Source organism: Phyllostomus discolor, chromosome 1 (assembly GCF_004126475.2).
Source record: "Phyllostomus discolor isolate MPI-MPIP mPhyDis1 chromosome 1, mPhyDis1.pri.v3, whole genome shotgun sequence".
NCBI lineage: Eukaryota > Metazoa > Chordata > Mammalia > Chiroptera > Phyllostomidae > Phyllostomus > Phyllostomus discolor.
In genome coordinates, this window is record NC_040903.2 from 3,920,916 (window position 1) to 3,937,381 (window position 16,466).

General features: G+C 55.4%; 1 protein-coding gene across 2 annotated transcripts; it reads left to right on the forward strand.

Moving 5' to 3' along the window:
- The first annotated feature begins 9 nt into the window (after positions 1–9).
- Positions 10–15,130, forward strand: LYAR (Ly1 antibody reactive). 2 transcript variants are annotated; one of them, XM_028507294.2, is made up of 9 exons: positions 10–182; positions 5,850–6,024; positions 7,638–7,752; positions 8,521–8,628; positions 8,740–8,823; positions 12,174–12,597; positions 12,868–12,957; positions 14,244–14,329; positions 14,809–15,130. In XM_028507294.2, exons 2-9 carry the CDS (start codon positions 5,903–5,905, stop codon positions 14,941–14,943), a joined length of 1,164 nt encoding a protein of 387 aa, XP_028363095.1. In that variant the 5' UTR covers positions 10–182; positions 5,850–5,902; the 3' UTR covers positions 14,944–15,130. The 2 variants fall into 2 exon arrangements, with proteins under 2 accessions (XP_028363095.1, XP_035874619.1); XM_036018726.1 differs by lacking the exon at positions 10–182 and having other exon boundaries at positions 5,815–6,024.
- The last annotated feature ends 1,336 nt before the right edge of the window (positions 15,131–16,466 follow it).

Genomic DNA, 16,466 nt, shown 5'->3' on the forward strand with positions numbered 1-16,466 from the left:
CGCAACGTCACTTCCGCCGGCGCGCTGTGTGGTCGCCGTGCGCGTGCGCGCGGGCAGCTGAGAAACGAATTTTGCGCCGCGAAGCTGTGCCGGGAGGTGGTGGCTGCGCTGGGTCGGCGGTCGCGGCGACTCCACGTGCTCCCCGCGGCCGGTTTCAACCGTTGGCGGACGCGGGCTGAAGGGTGAGGAGCGGCGGCTCAGAGGTCCGACCCGGGAGGCTGGGCTAGAGCGGGAGGAGGGGAGGGCGGCGGGGCTGATGCCTGCGTTTCCACCGAGCGGGTCCCTCTGCTTGTCGCACATGGAAGGAGAAAATCCATTCAGATCTGTTTGTGCTCTGGGTAGGTGAAAGGAGTTCTGGACTTAGAGTGACCAGTTCTTCTCGATTTTAAAATGGAAAGGTTCTTGTGCAGGAAATCCTCCCTGTCCTGGGCGAAGCAGGACAGTGGGTCACCGCCGGGCTGCAGTGCTGGGGACAGGGCTCTCGTTTTCTCTGGGACTTGGGGAGCTCGGTCCTTGCGGAGGAGGCCTGAGGGCATGGGGGTTGGTTGAGAGCACGGACTTAGGGGCACGTGTGAGTCCAGGCTTGCCACCAACCGGACGTGTGACCACCTTAACGTTTTTGTGCCTCAGTTTCCTCGACTCTCCAAGGGGAATGATGCAGAACCTAAGTCAGGACTGTCGTGAGGGTTACAGGAGCACAGATGTGTTAACCACCTATGACAGGGCTTGGCACATAGTAAGTGCTCAATAAAAGTCAGGATGCTCCTACCGTTGGGGAGACAGGTGGGGGAAGGAAGTGGACTGTATTTGCAAGGCTGACCTTCCTGCAGAGAGGCCCCACTTGGGACTGGTTCACACAGCACCCCTGTCCCCACGTCTAGCATAGAGCCTGGCCGGTGGCTGGCTTCCTCAGAGGGTTGTTCAACCAGAGAAGGGATGTTGTTTAAGACATAGGGGCTGAGGTCGGGTTGACTTCTCCCAGCCTTAGTTTGCTCATCTGTTAAGTGGAGATGGATGTACTATCTTCTCGCGGGGTTTGCAGAGCGCAAGGGGGTGGTCCTGTGTGAATGCACGTCAGAGCCTCCCGGGTTTAGGTGGGATGGTGGACCCGTGTGTCCTTCCCTGCAGAGTACCTATGGTTTCTTGGAACTGTACCACTGAAGGAAAGGGCTGGTCTGGTTGGCCTGACCCCTTGTTTCATAGGGGAGAACTGGAAGTTCAGTGACTACCTTGTGGTCAGAGTGCTCACCGGGGACTGTGCCGACATTGCCAGCCTGGCCTGTCAGATGGACTCTTTGGGTGGTCGTGGTGGTGATGGGGTTTAGATCTGTGTGTATATGTGCTTGAGAATGTTCTAAGAATAGTGAATGCAATTTTTGTAAGAAAAAAAACATAGAGGGAGGGAGGCAAAAAAAATCACTCCAAATCCCAGTCCTGGAACTAAACCTGGGGGTCATGTTCTCAGGGAACATGGCGCTAGGGTAGCACCCCTGGTGGGGCGCCAGAGGAGACCGGAGTGAGTTTTTGAAGATGGGTTGAAGGTTCTATTTGAAGAAGAATGGGGTTGGGTGGGCACTGGGTGTCATAACATTGATGTGCAGATTCATAGGGTACAGGACATTCTACCATCGGGTAAGGACGAAGCTTCCATATTGTGCCTCTTATTTAACCTTTGGCACAGTGCTCTAAGACTCATTTATAGGTAAACGGATTCCAGTTAGGGTACCTTGAGGTGGTTTAGTTTGCAGTTGATAGATGTGGGCTCCAGCTCAGATCTTCCGGCCCGGCATCCAGGCCCAGTTCAACAGAACGTGGCTACTGTCTTTATAAGTTCCTCACAGTTCCCAGCCCCCCACTGATTCTGTCTCTGCCCCTCAACTGAGCATCACTTTCCAGAACCTGACATCCTCCTCCGCTGGGACACAGGTGGTTTGGCACAGTGTGGGCTGGCCTGAGAATTAAGACGTGGGTCCTCATGTTTTCAAATGGAAGCTCACTTGTACAGCCTTTGAGTTTTTCTGGATGAGGGGCTCAAGATCCTAGATGCCAAGTCACGGCCAGGGACACGACAAGTCAAGACGGGAGGCAGGGCGGGAGCTTCAGCGTGCCGCCTGGCTGTCGGGCTGCCCCTGCCACGGAGCGTGCCTCCAGGCAGGTCGCCTGCCCTCGCCGAGTGTGGGTGCCTGTGTGGTCAGACCTCTTCGGGGGTGTCAGTGCAGTTGTGGTCCTAGGTGTAGAATGGTTCTGTGGACAGCTAATGCTCATGTTCTGTCCGTCTTCATCCTTTCCTCGGGTTAGGGCGAGTGGTGAGAACTCAGCAAATTGATCAGACAGCTGGCAGCTCATGCAGAGGACCCAGCTGACTTTGGGGGCGGGCACCTGGGTGTACCTGCATCCCAGTGCACACTTGGCATCCAGCCAGGGTCTGCCGAATGGAACCACAGTGACTTACTCGGGACTGGAACCCGCATGTGCTCTCTGCCAGTCTGGAAACACTGCTTTCTGTTCACCATTCCCTGCTCTCACATGCCCGCATCTCTGGGAGGGAGGACCCACGGAATCTCTGTGCCTCATGGGGACCCAGCCTTGGGCACCGAGACTGAGGAGCCAGGGAGGGAAATGGGGGCTCTGATTTAGGTTCAGCCCCTAAAGAACGCCGTCTCTTTACACTTGGGGCCGAACGCCGAATGACGCCGGAGCCCAGCGGACGGTGTCCTGAGCCTGCAGGTAGCACGCTTCCAGCCCTCCTCTGGTCCAAAGGGGAGATGTCACACGTTTCCACACACATCATCTGGAGGTTTAATTGTTTACATTTCTTTCACATTTAGTCTCGTGAAATTTTAATAAGTTTAATTTTTTGTTTTAGGCAATGCTTGCTATCTTCACTTGGAGGGACTGATGTCACGTGGTGTGTTTTTGTAAGTTTTGTTGCATTTGCACTTCTGAGATGGTTAAGCCTGCACTAAGACTTGGAATGCCTCTCTGCTGTGCATTTAGGATGGTTTTCAGCTTACTGTTCTTTGCGGCCCACCCCCCAGACAGACACACACACACACACACACACACACACACGTTTCCCCAGGGGGCTGGGTCAGCTGTGAGGCCCAATCAGGGTGACCCTCAGCTGGTGCGGGGTAGCCTCTGGGCTCTGAATACGTGATCAGTGAGCTCCTCACGGGCCTTGCTTATCTCATCAGCCAGCAGGCAGCCGCGTGTTCCGTTTGGCATCAAGGGTAAAGTCGCACGCAGGCTGTGAAGCCTGCGGCAGGCACTGAGGGACCGAGTCCGACTCCCTGGGCACGCTGCCCTTTCCGAGTGGGAAAGACAGTGCGCCCACTTCTACACGTGGATGTTTGCTGTATGAGACTGAATGAAAGGGTTGGGGGCGCCTTTCCTGTGGACATGAGGTCAAATTCCAGCCCTCGCCTAGCTGATGTTGACACTCTGCGGGTAATCCCTGGAGGGGTGACGTGTCCTGCACAGATATTCCCACATCTTCTTTGTCAACATCGCTGGCTCCTGTCAGTCCGTACGTCTTGTTTCCGCCTGCCCTTCCCAGGCCTTTCATTCCAGACCTCCTGTGGCAGCCGAGTCTCCCCAGGGGGTCTCGAAGCTTGCTGACGCCGCCGCCTCTTCCCTCGTCCCCCTCACCCAGGAAACAGAGTAAACTTGAACGAGGAAGGCCAGGAAGCTCTAGGGCCCAGGGGTGTCCAGCCTGTGGCCCGCGGGCCACATGCAGCCCAGGTTGACTGTGAACGTGGCCCAACACAAACCGTAAATCACTTAAAACACTCTGAGATTTTCTTTCTTTGTGATTGTGTGTTGCAGCGTATTTAATGTGTGGCCCAAGACAACTCCTACTCCAGTGTGGCCCAGAGACCCCAGCAGGTTGGAAACCCCTGCCTAGGCCATGGCCTAACCCTGAGGGCATATTTGTCATTGTGGAATTGCATCACCAACGTACTTAGCACATTCTTCAGCAGATAATGTGACTTCCCGCAGCTGCTTCTGCTGTGTGTGTGCGCGGCGGCACGCCCTCTGTGTCTTGGTGACGCGTTGACGGTCGGCCCTTGCTCTCGTACCAAAGTGCCCCCTCCCCCGGTGTATTTTTCATCGTGCTGCTGGCTCTTGGTTCAGCCTTCGTTGCCCCTGAGAGGCCAGTCAGCCACTGTCCTTGCTGCCCGTCACTGACTGAGCACCCTCCTGCCCTGTGCAGAATGCCAAGCTTGGAGGGAGCTGGGTCGTGGTTCCCGTGGGGCCCACCCCCCAGGACTTGCGCCAGCCTCACCCACCTTCGCCGCACCCAGGGCGGGAGACGGCGTGGTTGCTGCACGCCCAGAGCACACAGACGTGTTGCTTTCCTTCGGATTCTGTGCGAGGCTGTGGTCGACCGCACGCCCTTCCTCGCTCACCTACCCTGATGGCGAGTGGGGGTGCGGGGGGCCTGGGCCAGGGCCTGCGTTTGCACACAGCCCAGCAGGCAGGCTCCTGTCCAGCAATGCTCTGAAGGGCCAGAGGCCCCCACGAGACACCGGCTGGGCCTTCGTAACCCAGGAGCTGCAGCAGGACATGCATTTCCATTCAAGGCCGAGTGGCCGGGAGCAGCCCTGGTCTCTGCCCTGCCTGGGCGTGAGCTCTCCGGCAGTGACCCGGAGGGAGTGGTTCAGGCACAAGCCTGCTCTGGGCACCGAGGGGCCCTCGTCTGTGCCGAAGGGCTTGGGGGTGAAGTCTCACCTGAAGCAGACTGCCCCAGTTTCCTTGATCCTTGCCCCAGTTTCCTGGGTGAGCAAACGAGTGCTGGGTCAGACAGTTCTGGTGGTTTTGCTGTGACACTTATTTTACTATAAAACAATACTCTTTAAGAATCTAGTGATTAAAAGGTTACATAAGCATGGAAAGTTACTGTGACTTCTGTCACACTTTAGACAAATCTGCATTTATTTATTTATTTATTTTAGCACAGTAGCAGCCCGGTGGGTTTTTAAACGGTGCTTATGTATCTGTGCGGCCCTGTGTAATGCCGACCCCGTGCTGGGCACAGGTGGGTCTGTGCGCCCGCCCGTAACTCAGCCCCCGGCAGGGAGGACAGCCGCAGCGGCCCCCGTTTACTGCGCCGGCAGGAGCCCACGGAGGAGGCCCCTCACCTGTTCCCTCTCCGCTGGGCCCGAGGGCACGGCCTCCTGTGTTCGCACCTGAGGGCACACGGTAAAGCCTGCACGGAAGTTGCTCGTGCTCACAGGGATTGTGGGCGGGGCGCTTCTGTACTTTCTAAAGCGCCCTCATCCGCCTCATTGTGTCCTTGTTGGGTCCGTATTTGGGGGCCTGAAATGCTTTGCAGTACTCGCCTAAGGTGAGAGAGAGATTGGTGGGAGGTGGAGAAAGGAGAGAGAGAGTTACTAGAAAAGGTAAGATATTTCACTTAATGCCCCCCTAACTTGTCATGTTCGGAGCCTGCTACCATGTTTCAATCCTGGTCCTGCTACTGTGTGACCCTGGGCAAGTCACCTGCTCGCCCTGTGCTTCCGTAGCTCGTGTAGACGGAGCGATAGTCCCCCCTCGGGTGTTGCTGTGAGGATTCCCGTTAACGTGGGTGGAGCTCTGAGAGGCCCAGAGTGGAGAGCGAGCCCCCCCACAGATGGCAGGCATCGGTGTCGTGGTCGGTCACAGTTTTGCTCCCGTGGTGGCAGCGGTGTGTGGAGATCGCTGACCGGCTCGGACTCTGTTGTTTGTAGTTACCTTCGTGTGAAGTTCCAGTTGGAAGGTTAGCCGTGTGATTGTTTATTGAGAATGAACGTTTCACATTACAATGATAATTATCTCTTTTTTCCTTTATTTTTAATTTCTCTTAGGACAGGACTCACAGTCTCTCTCGCATAGAGCCTATCGCGGCGCTCAGCGAAACATGGTGTTTTTCACCTGCAACGCGTGCGGCGAGTCCGTGAAGAAGGCGCAGGTGGAGAAGCACCTGGCCGTGTGCCGCGGCTGCGAGTGCCTCTCCTGCATCGACTGCGGCGCCGACTTCTGGTGAGTCCCGCGGGGCTCGCGTGGGCCCGGCGCGGGCCCGGGCTGGTCTGAGGGGCCGTTTGCACCGAGTTGTGGAAAACAGGCATGCTGGAAGGAAGACAGACATTGTGGAAAAGGTGGGAGTGGGTGCAGGACCGTTCGCCCTGGGTGGACGAGTTAAGGAGAAGACGGGAGGAGGGGAGCTGTGGCGGTGCGGCGGGAGTGCCTGACCCTGCCGTGCGGCCGTTTCATCAGCCCGTCTCCAGAGCCTGGGCAGGGGCCGCCGAGTAAGGCTTCGGGGACCGGAGCCCCGCCCGGACTGGAGAGAGGGCTCACACGCCAGAAAAGGGGGGCCCTGCTTCACAGTGGGGGGGGTCTGAGAGGGGAGGCCAGGCCCTGCCAGGAGATCAGAGGTGGGAAGGGGCTCCTACTCCCGGAGTGTCTCCGATGCTTCCACTCGGGGTGGGGGGCAGGGCAGACCCTGCGTGTCCACCCACGGTATCTTCAGGGGGCGTGTCCTCAGGAGGGCGTCTGCGGCTGGCTGACTCCGCCGCCTCACCCCCGCAGCCTCAGAGGCTCCAGTGAAGGGGCGGCTGTGCTGCCTGTGCCCGCTGTCCTCTGCGGCGTTTGGGTGCTGTTTGCCAACAGCGCATTTTACTTTTATGCTAGAGCAGTGATAGTTTAAAAAAAAAACATTTGAAAACTGCTGCAGTCCTTGTTCGTACCTAATGCTAGGAAGAAGCTTGATATGGAACACAGGTGAAACTGGGGTCTTTCTCACTGGGGGTTTTGCCCCTGACCTTGTCCCACACATTTCCCTGGAGGCCCACACAACCTCCAAAAGACTGAGACAGAATTGAGATTTTCTCTCTTCCCAAGACTCTGAGATCCAGAACTTTTAATGATCTAACACCATTTCTTTTTTTAAAAATTATTTTTATTGAGGTATAATTAATATAACGTTATATTAGTTTCATGTGTATGTTATGATTCAATATCTGTATACATTGCAAAAGTGGTCACAAAGTCTGGTTGACACCCGTCCCCGTGCATAGCCACAGAAAGTTTTTTCTCTTGTGACGGGGCCTCGCAGCTCTAATCCCTCGGCCACTTGCAGACACGCAGCCTTACCAACTGTGTAGGCGCCATGCTGTGCGGGGCACCCTCGTGCCTTTTCAACCCGGTTTAACTTTTTATTGTTTGTATTGAGGTGTATTGATGTGCAACATTCCTTTAGTTCTGGTACCACATTTTATACCAGCTTTTAACTTACATTCCAACTAATTATTGATTGCCAGCTATGTTACCTGGCAGTCTTACAGGTCTTGCAACTTAAGACACAGCCACCTGTTGCAGAGGATTTTTTTAATTCAGTGTGGAGGCACTTACCACTAACAAGTACTGCTCATCAGTGTGGTTGAAGGCATTAGGGTGTAAAGCGGGTGGGGAGTTTGGAGGCGGGTGCCGCTGTGGCGGGTTTGGCGGAGGGAAGCCGTGGCGGAGCAGCGGGTCGTGAGCAGAGTGAGGGAAGGGCAGGGGGCGGCAGGCGGGCCGGTGAGGAGCAGCACCCGGCTAGCACGCGACAGCCTCCGCTCTGGGTGTCATCTGACGGCGGGACCTCTGTCACCTCACAGGGGCGATGACTATAAAAGCCACGTGAAATGCATAAGTGAAGATCAGAAGTACGGTGGCAAAGGCTATGAGGGTAAAACCCACAAAGGCGACCTCAAACAGCAGGCGTGGATTCAGGTAAGGTCTGGTGCATCTAGTAGCGCCACCTGTCACCTTCCACGTTTCTCCGCAGCCTGGGACACCGAGAGGGAGCGCATTGTCCGTGCCGACTGGAGCCGGAAACAGCGCGTCTTAGCGTAGACCACGGTTGGGCAGCTGAGCCTGGCAGAAGAGTTCTGTGTTTCTCTGTTGATGATTGCAGTGTCGTTTGTCTTTAATTCGTATGGTTTGTAGATTTCATGCAAAAATATTTTAGAATTCTCACTAGCAAGTCTTCCAGTCCACGAACATTTCCATTTATTTGTGTCTTCTTTTTCCGGCAGTGTTTTGTAGTTTTCAATAGATGTCTTTCATGAACTCCTTGGTTCTGTTTGTGCCTGAGCAGTTTATTCATGCTCTTGTGAATGGGATTGTTTTCTGAATTTCTGTTGCAGGTTGTTATTTTGTACAAATGCTCCTTGACCCTTGAGGGTCAGTTCTGCAGGTCTGCTGACCTTGCTCCATGGGTCCAAAGGTTCTTTGTGCGGAGTCTTCAGGGTGCCCCACACGTGGGAAGGACCGTGTTGGCTGCGAACAGAAATCATTTCCCTTTTTTCTGATTTGGATGCCTTTTATTTCTTTGTCTTACCTGACGGCCCTGGCTAGGATCTCTGATACTAATATGTGGAGTTTGTAAGCATAGACATTAATACAGAATCTGGACTTGAAATGTGAATTCTGTAGCCGTGGCTACAAGACACTGATGTATCAGTTTATTGCTTTTGTTTTATTTTCCTTTTTTTCCAGAAAGTTAATGAATTAATAAAAAGACCCAATGTCAGCCCCAAAGTGAGAGAACTTTTAGAGCAAATTAGTGGTTTTGACAACATCCCCAGGAAAAAGGCAAAATTTCAGGTACGTGGTTGACGGGGCTTCCCTGGCCGGCGGGGACGGGCCCGCCAGTGACAGCCTGTGGGCCCTGTGGGATGGGGTGCACGTTCTCGTATGTCTCTCTGTTCCTTGTAGAACTGGATGAAGAACAGTTTAAAGGTTCACAATGAGTCGGTCCTGGAGCAGGTGTGGGATATCTTTTCTGAAGCTTCCAGCAGCGTAAGTCCGATCTCATTTCCGAGTCTCAGTGTGGCAGAGTGCTTAGGAACGATGCAGTGGGAATGTCTTCGTTTTGGAGGTCAAGACCGCCTTCTTTTTCAGAGAGCCTCTGCGGGCCTTCGTTTATGGGAAGGAGTAAACTGAGTGCCTTGCAGAGAAGAGTTCCTTATTGTGCGCAGAAAGGTATTTTACCTCAATGTTTGGTGGCGGTGGCGGCCCGCATGGAGTGATTGACTTAGAGGTCAGGCAGCGGGCACATTGGAGGGGACAGGAGCTCTGGGTGTCTGACAGACCTGGGCTGAGTCCCTGCTGCTCCCTGCCAAACGTTCGGTCTTGGGCACGTTAATTAACGTCTCTGAGCCGCAGTTTCCTGCACTTTAAAAAGTGGATCGTCATATTCATTCATTCATTCATTCGTTCGTTCGTTCAGTACTGACTGAGTGCCTGATCCGTGCCAGGACGTGAACAAACCACAAACCACCTCGTGTGGTGAGAGTGCCGTGAAGGGAGGCAAACAAGGCGGGGCCACGGAGTGAGCGGGGGGTCTGTTAGGAAAGGGGAACAGGGTCCCAAGGGCCCCTCGATGTGCTGCAGTTTTGAAACAGGTGAGACCTCGGGAGTGTTCCCCCTGGTGCCCAGCCCTCAGCCGGCACTCGGCACTCGGTGAGCGTCTCTCTCTCCCCTCCTCGGAGGGAGGATGCCCCGGGGTCCGGCGGTCCGCCGCCTGCCGGTCAGAGTGGGTCTGTGGGTGAGTTCCCAGGTGCGGGCGCGCCTGCGGAGAGTGCTGGTGTGCCGTCCTGCAGCCGCACTGTGGGTTACATTGTTGACTTGATTTTTTTTTCACATGAATTCAGTCGCACTCTCTTCCTGTTTGGATCTTACATCCTGTTTGGAGACTTGTATCAGTAGTAGTTTAAAAAACAGTGGGTCTGGCTGGTCTTTTATTCTGGTCACGTTGTTAGGAGTTGATTTGCTTTACATACAGAGAATATTTAAATGATGTATTTATTTTGTAAAGGATTTTATTTATTTATTTTTAGAGAAAGGGGAAGGGAGAGAGAGAAATATCAATGTGTGGTTGCCTCTTGTGCACCCCCTACTGGGGACCTGACATGGCCTGTGACCAAGGCATGTTCCCTGACTGGGAACTGAACCTGTGACCCTTTGGTTTGCAGGCTGGCATTCACTCACTCCACTGAGCCATACCAGCCAGGGCTAGAGAGAATATTTTAGACAGCAAATTGAGATATCTAGCATTTGTCTCAAAATATCAGATTGGCCCTTGAAACCCTATAACCAATCATTTAATTGGCCTTTATATGGCACCTATTTTGGAAAGGTTATTTCCATTGCTTTTACTAAGAATCAAAGATTTGAAATGATTTAGTTCAATTACAGAGTTGTTTTTTTTCTTTAAAGTTCTTGCAATCTCCCTTTTGAAGCGGTGGACTTTGTGAGACTGCAGTGCAGTGGTCAGCGAGGGGCTCGGGGTGAGCCCTCACGTGTTGTCGAGTTGCCTGTGCCCTGTGGCCTCCGCGGCGAGTCCCCGTGCCTGGCGCGGAGCGTGGGTCCTGAGGCCCCCTTCGCGCTCGCGCCAGTGCGTGTGTGTGGCGTCAGCCCTCCCTCTGCTCTGTGCCGGGCTGTGGGGGGCAGCCTTCTCTGCCCTGCCGGTTGCTTTCTGCACCAGCACCGCCGGCACCTGGTCCGGGCCCCCAGGCCTGCCTCGTGCAGCTGCGTCCGAGAGGGGGCGACAGACAACTGCGTCAGGTCGCCGGGACGGGATTGAAGGCGGGAGGGTCAGGGAGCCCAGGAGGGTGCTCGGGTGGGTAGGAGTCGGCGAAGGTGGAGGGGGGGGAGGCCATGGTGGAGGAGACCCCGGAGTGGAGTAGAGGGAGATGGGGAATGGATTCACCACTCCCTGTGGAGTGGCTGCTGGTGGGGTAGAAGCATGTCCCTGCCTCCCTCGCTCTCCCTTCCCTCCTGCAGGGGTGGGTGGGGAGGCAGGGCACCAGCTAGAGACTTGTTCTGACCTGGGTGGACAGTGGGCCGAGGTCTGTGGCCCTTGGTGGTTATAATAACTGACACGCAATGAGAACAACATCGTGGGGTAGATGGGAAGCTTCTTTGCCCCCTTCTTCCTCCTGAGTCTGTTCTGGACTCCTTCTCTGCTTCCCCCGCACACACCTGGTCTGCTTTATCTCCCTGAGCTGCAGCTGAGAAAGCCCCACCCCTTTAGTTCACACCTGTTTCCTAGATGCTGCGCCTTCCGCCAGCGGCTGTGCGCCGGTGTCAGAGCGAGGCCTGCCTGCGCGGTGTTCTCGTACTCGAGTTAAAGCCGGTCTTTCTGCATCTGGTCCACCTTGAGGGGCAGTGGCTCCCTGCTTGGGACCTAGTCTCTGGAGTGGGGGACGGAGGTGACTGGTTGGGGCCAGCTGGCTGGTCACTTACAGGGACGAAAGCTGGGTGAGGGCTGCGGGAGCATCAGTGCAGTGACTCCCTGGAGCTGCTGCTGCCACTGACGCAGCTGGCCCTGCCGCCAGGCGTCCCTGGGCCCACGGCAGTTCCACCGGCGTCCCGGCCCGTGAGCAGGGCCAGCGTAGTGGCGCCCAGCGCATCCTGAGACCAGGAGTGCAGTGGGCACTGGGCCGAGCTGTGCCGAAGTCATTTTTAGAGGCAGGATGCGTGTGCTGATTGAGTGAGGGCGTGCGTGCAGTAGGCGGGAAGGTGCTCTCACCCAGGCCGTGTAGCTGCCCAGTTTCCGTGACGACGAGGCTCCGCCTCCGTCTGGCATGTGGTGGTTCACAGAGCCCTTCACGTGCTTCAGCCCGGTGAGCCGAGCGCCCTCGGCACTGGGCCCGTGACGTTTCTCTTCTCGTTTTATTTGCACACCAGCTGTATGAGAAGGGGTCGCTACCTTCACTGTACAGACTGGGAGACAGGTGTGGACAGATGAATGACTTGCCCTAGTCATTGTCAGAGCTGGGACTTGAACCCAGGTCTGCAGACACATAAACCTTCTGGTTTCTGCCACACATAAATACTCCCCTTTCGTTGAAAACAAGGTGAACAGTGAGCCAAAAATGACGGTCTGTGAAGCGATCTAAGGGTTCCCCCCTCTCCCAGGGGAATGGACAGGTTTGTGGCGTGCAGAGAGGGCATGGACGTGGGCAGTCCCCCCCAGTCTGTGTGTTTCTGCCGCGTGCTAACTGCGGGGTGGTCGCGGCTCTAAGTGGTAAGTAGTGAAGACGGTCTTTTCGTGGAACAGGGTGAGCAGTAGATACACTCAGTGAGTGAACAGGTGTGCCTGGAATGAGTACTTACCGTGTTTCTCGGTTTTGCTTAATAATAAGGAACCAGTCAGTAAAGGGCACGATCAACAGCCACTCAACCAAGCGGCAAAGCCGCCTGCAGAAGTCTCCACCAGGGCGGCACCTTCCAAAGCACATGACACCGCGGAAGGGCAAGTAGAGGCGAAGAAAAATAAGAGAGAAAGGAAGGAGGAGCGGCAGAAGAGCAGGAAAAAAGAAAAGAAAGAACTAAAATTAGAAAACCACCAAGAGAATTCGAAGAGCCAGAAGACTAAAAAGCGAAAAATGAGACAGGAGGCGGAGCCAGAGGCCGGAGCAGGGGATGCCCCCGAGGCTGCCGGCCCCGTGGGGAAGAAGGGCCACAGGAAGAAGAACAAGGGCCAGCGCGCGGAGGACGGGGCAGCGGATGGAGCCTCGGACCAGGCCCAGGCCCGTCCCGGAAAGAGGAAGCGGAAGCTCTCCGAAGGTGCGTGGTTAGCTCATGCTGTGAGGCTTGTTAAAAACTAGTGCTGTGGACTTGGGGTGTGTAAGATCTGGTAGACCTTGCGTTTCTTTCAAACCAGGTAAGACAAAGAGCATAAGCTTTGGGGTCAGGCCAAGCTGGGCTCTCAGCTCCCCGTGCGCCCCCACCCTAGAGGAGAAACCCCACGTGCTGGGGTGCCCGGGGGGCCAGCGCAGGGATGGATGGGTGTGCAGCTGATGTCATAATCTCTCTTTTTTAAAAACCCTTGTTTAGTTGAAGCAGATTCCAAGAAGAAAAAGATAAAGCTCCCAGGACATTCTGAGGGCGGAGAACCAGAAAACCACGAAGCTACTCCTGCAAAAGGTACCGCTTCTGGCTCCAGGCGGGTGGGCCGGTTCGCCGGAGCCCCATCCCGCCCGCCGACAGCTGTGGTTCAGTTCCTGGTCGGGGCACTGACCTGGGTTGCAGGTCCTATTGCCGGTCAGGGCACACGGGGAGGTGACCAGTCAGTGTTTCTCTCTCAGATCTCTCTCTCCCTCCTTCCCTTCCTCTCTTTTCCATACCACCTCTGGCCCTCACCCCCAGAAGAAGATTAAAACTAAGGAAGGTATGGCTTCCGTCATTTGGAAAGCTCTGTGCTCTTTAGGTTGGGGGAGGGGACAGTGAACCAGGGCCTTTTGGCAGGTCATGCCCTCCAGAGGCGTGTGGGAGAATTTGAAGCTAAGGTGTGACCCCACAGTCACGGATGAGAACCGTGCGCGTCACGCCTGCCGTGTCTGTCGTGCTGTGAGGATAGGGGAGAGCAGCCGGGCCCGGGAAGAAGCGTGATCTCTGGAACTGACAAGAAGCCCAGCACTGCTCTCCGAGACCCGCCTCCCTTCCCTCCTTCCTTCCAGCCAGACCTGGCTGCTCCCCTTCTTATCTCAGGGTTCGTCCCTGGTGTCCCCTTGCTTGGAACCCCGTGGCCACCCCTCTTCCTCAGCCAGAGCGTGTACTTGTCAGAACCCAGGCCCTGGCCTTTAAGGCTCCCGTTCAGAGCAGCCCCTTCCACAAAGCGGCCCCTGTTCCTCAGGCCCGAAGCTCCCCGGGTCCTGCCGGTTCGGAAGAGATGCAAGGACTCAGGGGGAATTGAGGCTTTGTTAGTGCAGGTTCCATGACTGCCCACCCCAGTCGGGTTAGGTCTCTGAGCTCGGAACCCAGCCTCCAACTTCCTGTATGTACACGAGGCTTTTACAAAACGGTTTTGAGGTCATTGCAGATTCTCCTGAAACTGTAGGGTGAGTCTTAGCCCACAGCAGTGGTATCTGGGGCTGTCCTCTCGCGTCCTAAGTGACGCTCCGTTGCGCATCTCCGGCGCGTTGTGCTTCGCTCCCTGGTCTTGGTGGTGCTCAGCCTCGCTGAGGTCCTTCAGCGCAGCTGTGTCTGTTTACGGGGATCGGTAGCGGTGACAGTGTTTGTGACACTTGAGTGACCTGCTCGCTTGGAGAACAGGGACGGTGAAGGGTGGCCGGGCTTGCGGGCCATGTGCCCATGCAGGACCGGCTCCCGTCCCGGGAGGAGATGGATGTGCGGAGGTCATTTCTTCACCCTCCTGGTAGCGGGTAGCATGACAGAACAGAATGTCTTACATGTTGTTCTTTGTACTGCAGGTAAATTCAACTGGAAGGGGACGATTAAAGCAATTCTGAAGCAGGCACCAGACAATGAAATAGCAATCAAAAAATTAAGGAAAAAGGTATGGCCCGTGAACCCAGATACATAAGCTGGGGAGAATGAGTTCTTTATTTTAACATGTACAGTGTTTAGAACTACCTAGAATACTGTGAACTTGCGTGTGTGCGTCTCAGCGGCTTCCACGTTGCTCTGGCCATCCGTCTGGGCTGGTGGGGCCGGGACACCCGAGCCCTGTGACCCCTCTGCAGCCGGAGCAGGGTCTGTGTTCCTTGGAGATTGTTCTAGATGGTTTGCTGACTTGTGATCTCTCCAGAGCAACGGTTTCTTCTCTGTTTTTAACTCTGCATCGACGTGTGGCCCACTGGCAGCCAGCCAGGTGCTCGCACACGCGCGGCTGCCTGGGTTTTTACAGGCAGAGCCCGTGGGACCGGCACTGGGCCTCTTGCTTCTCGCTGCTGCCCCCTCTGGGTTGGAGGGAGAGCGCGTGAGGCCGGTTCCGGGACGGGAACCCTCGTCTGACAGCTGTTCTCCCCCGTGAAGGTTTTGGCTCAGTATCACGCGGTGGCAGATGAACGGCACCGGTCCGAAGAGGAGCTCCTGGTCATCCTCAATAAGAAAATCAGCAAGAACCCCACCTTCAAGTTACTGAAGGACAAGGTCAAGCTTCTGAAATGAACATTTTTATATTTATAAATTGAGTATATTCTGTTGATTTCTCCTTTTCACTGCTGTTTGTAAAACATGTAATGAATAATAACAACTTACGTTTTGCTTTCCTAACCTGGACTTTTAAGTTAAGAAGAATATATATTTTTGGTAGAACTTTTATGAGAAAATAAACTATATTGTCCAAAATACTAAATCTGTGCTGGTGAAAGTAATTAATAGACTCCTGTGTGGAAAGTATTTTTAAATGTCACAAGTCAAAAAATCCCCCCTCCTTTGCTCAGACTAAAACGTATTTGTTTTGACTACACCCTTTCTGCGAGAGGTTATTTGTGGGTGTGTCAGTGTTGGTGAGTGGTGTGTTCGAATCACAGAGGTCCTGCAGGCGCGTGTGCACAGCTGTTGTGCGGGGTGACCCTTCCCTGGCCCGGGGCGCTGCTCTTGGAGGGGGGTGTCCACTCTGCAGAGCCCCCGGTCTCTCAGCCGAAGACGGATGTGTCAGCAACCAGACCCAGGTGTGGCTCCAGTCCCCTGGCCGGACTGCAGTGCATTCAGAGACGCCGCTCCAAGGCCTAGCCTGCTGTGCCGGAGAGCTGTGCTGTGCCGCTTTCCCTATCTGAATAGGTTTGGGCCACAAGTCCCTTAAAGGTGGAATTGCCCTTTTATGCAGTGCTGGCTTGTAGTCAGCACCTCATCCTGCAGGGGTGAGCAGGAATAGGACGTGGGTGCTCTTGGAACCTCTGCTCGGGGTGGGCCCGAGGAGCCAGCTGCTGCCCTGCACGTGCCGGCCGAGCCCAGCAGCTCTGTGGTCAGTCCCGATTGGAGCCGTGCCGCTGGGGAGTGACGGGCGGGCTCCAGGGGCACAGTGTCCAGGTGGGTGAAGGCCGAGGCCTCCAAGCCAGGCCTGCCGTCAGGCCCTGGCTGGTCCCTGGACGGCTAACCTCTCTGAAGCTTGCCTGTTCCACCTGGACGGGGGATGGAGGTCCCCCACCGAGGGGTGAGGGAACGCACTAGTGTGTGTAGAGTACACAGCACCGTCCCTGAAACCTGGCGGAGACGAGTTCAGGGGTTACCGCTGCCGTCTTCAGTGACAGTGCTCAAGAGCTGTGGACACTCCGTAAACTGGTGGAGGGAGTCCTGACCCAGAGCGTGTGGTCAGGGACGAGGGCAGAGCCCACTGGGACTCCAGAGGCCAGTCCAGGACGTGCTTCCACCCCTGTGCACAGTGGGGTGCGGGCCACCCCCTAAGGGTCACATTGACTGACAACACCTTAGCTTTGCGAGATTTGTGTTGATCATATTTTTTGGTCAGTTTTACTGTGATGCTGTAAGGCAAAATCTGGCAAAAGGAAGGGTCATACACTGATAGGGTCCTCATTTCTGTCACCCCTGCCAGCCACGGTCCTCAAGGCTTCAAACGTGCCGGCAGCACAGGGCACACACGGGGTCGGCTGCACAGGAAAGTTAGCGCAGCAACTGCACGTTGGGGCTGGAGGTGGTGGCCTCTCGGTTCCCAATGAGGACGAGGATGA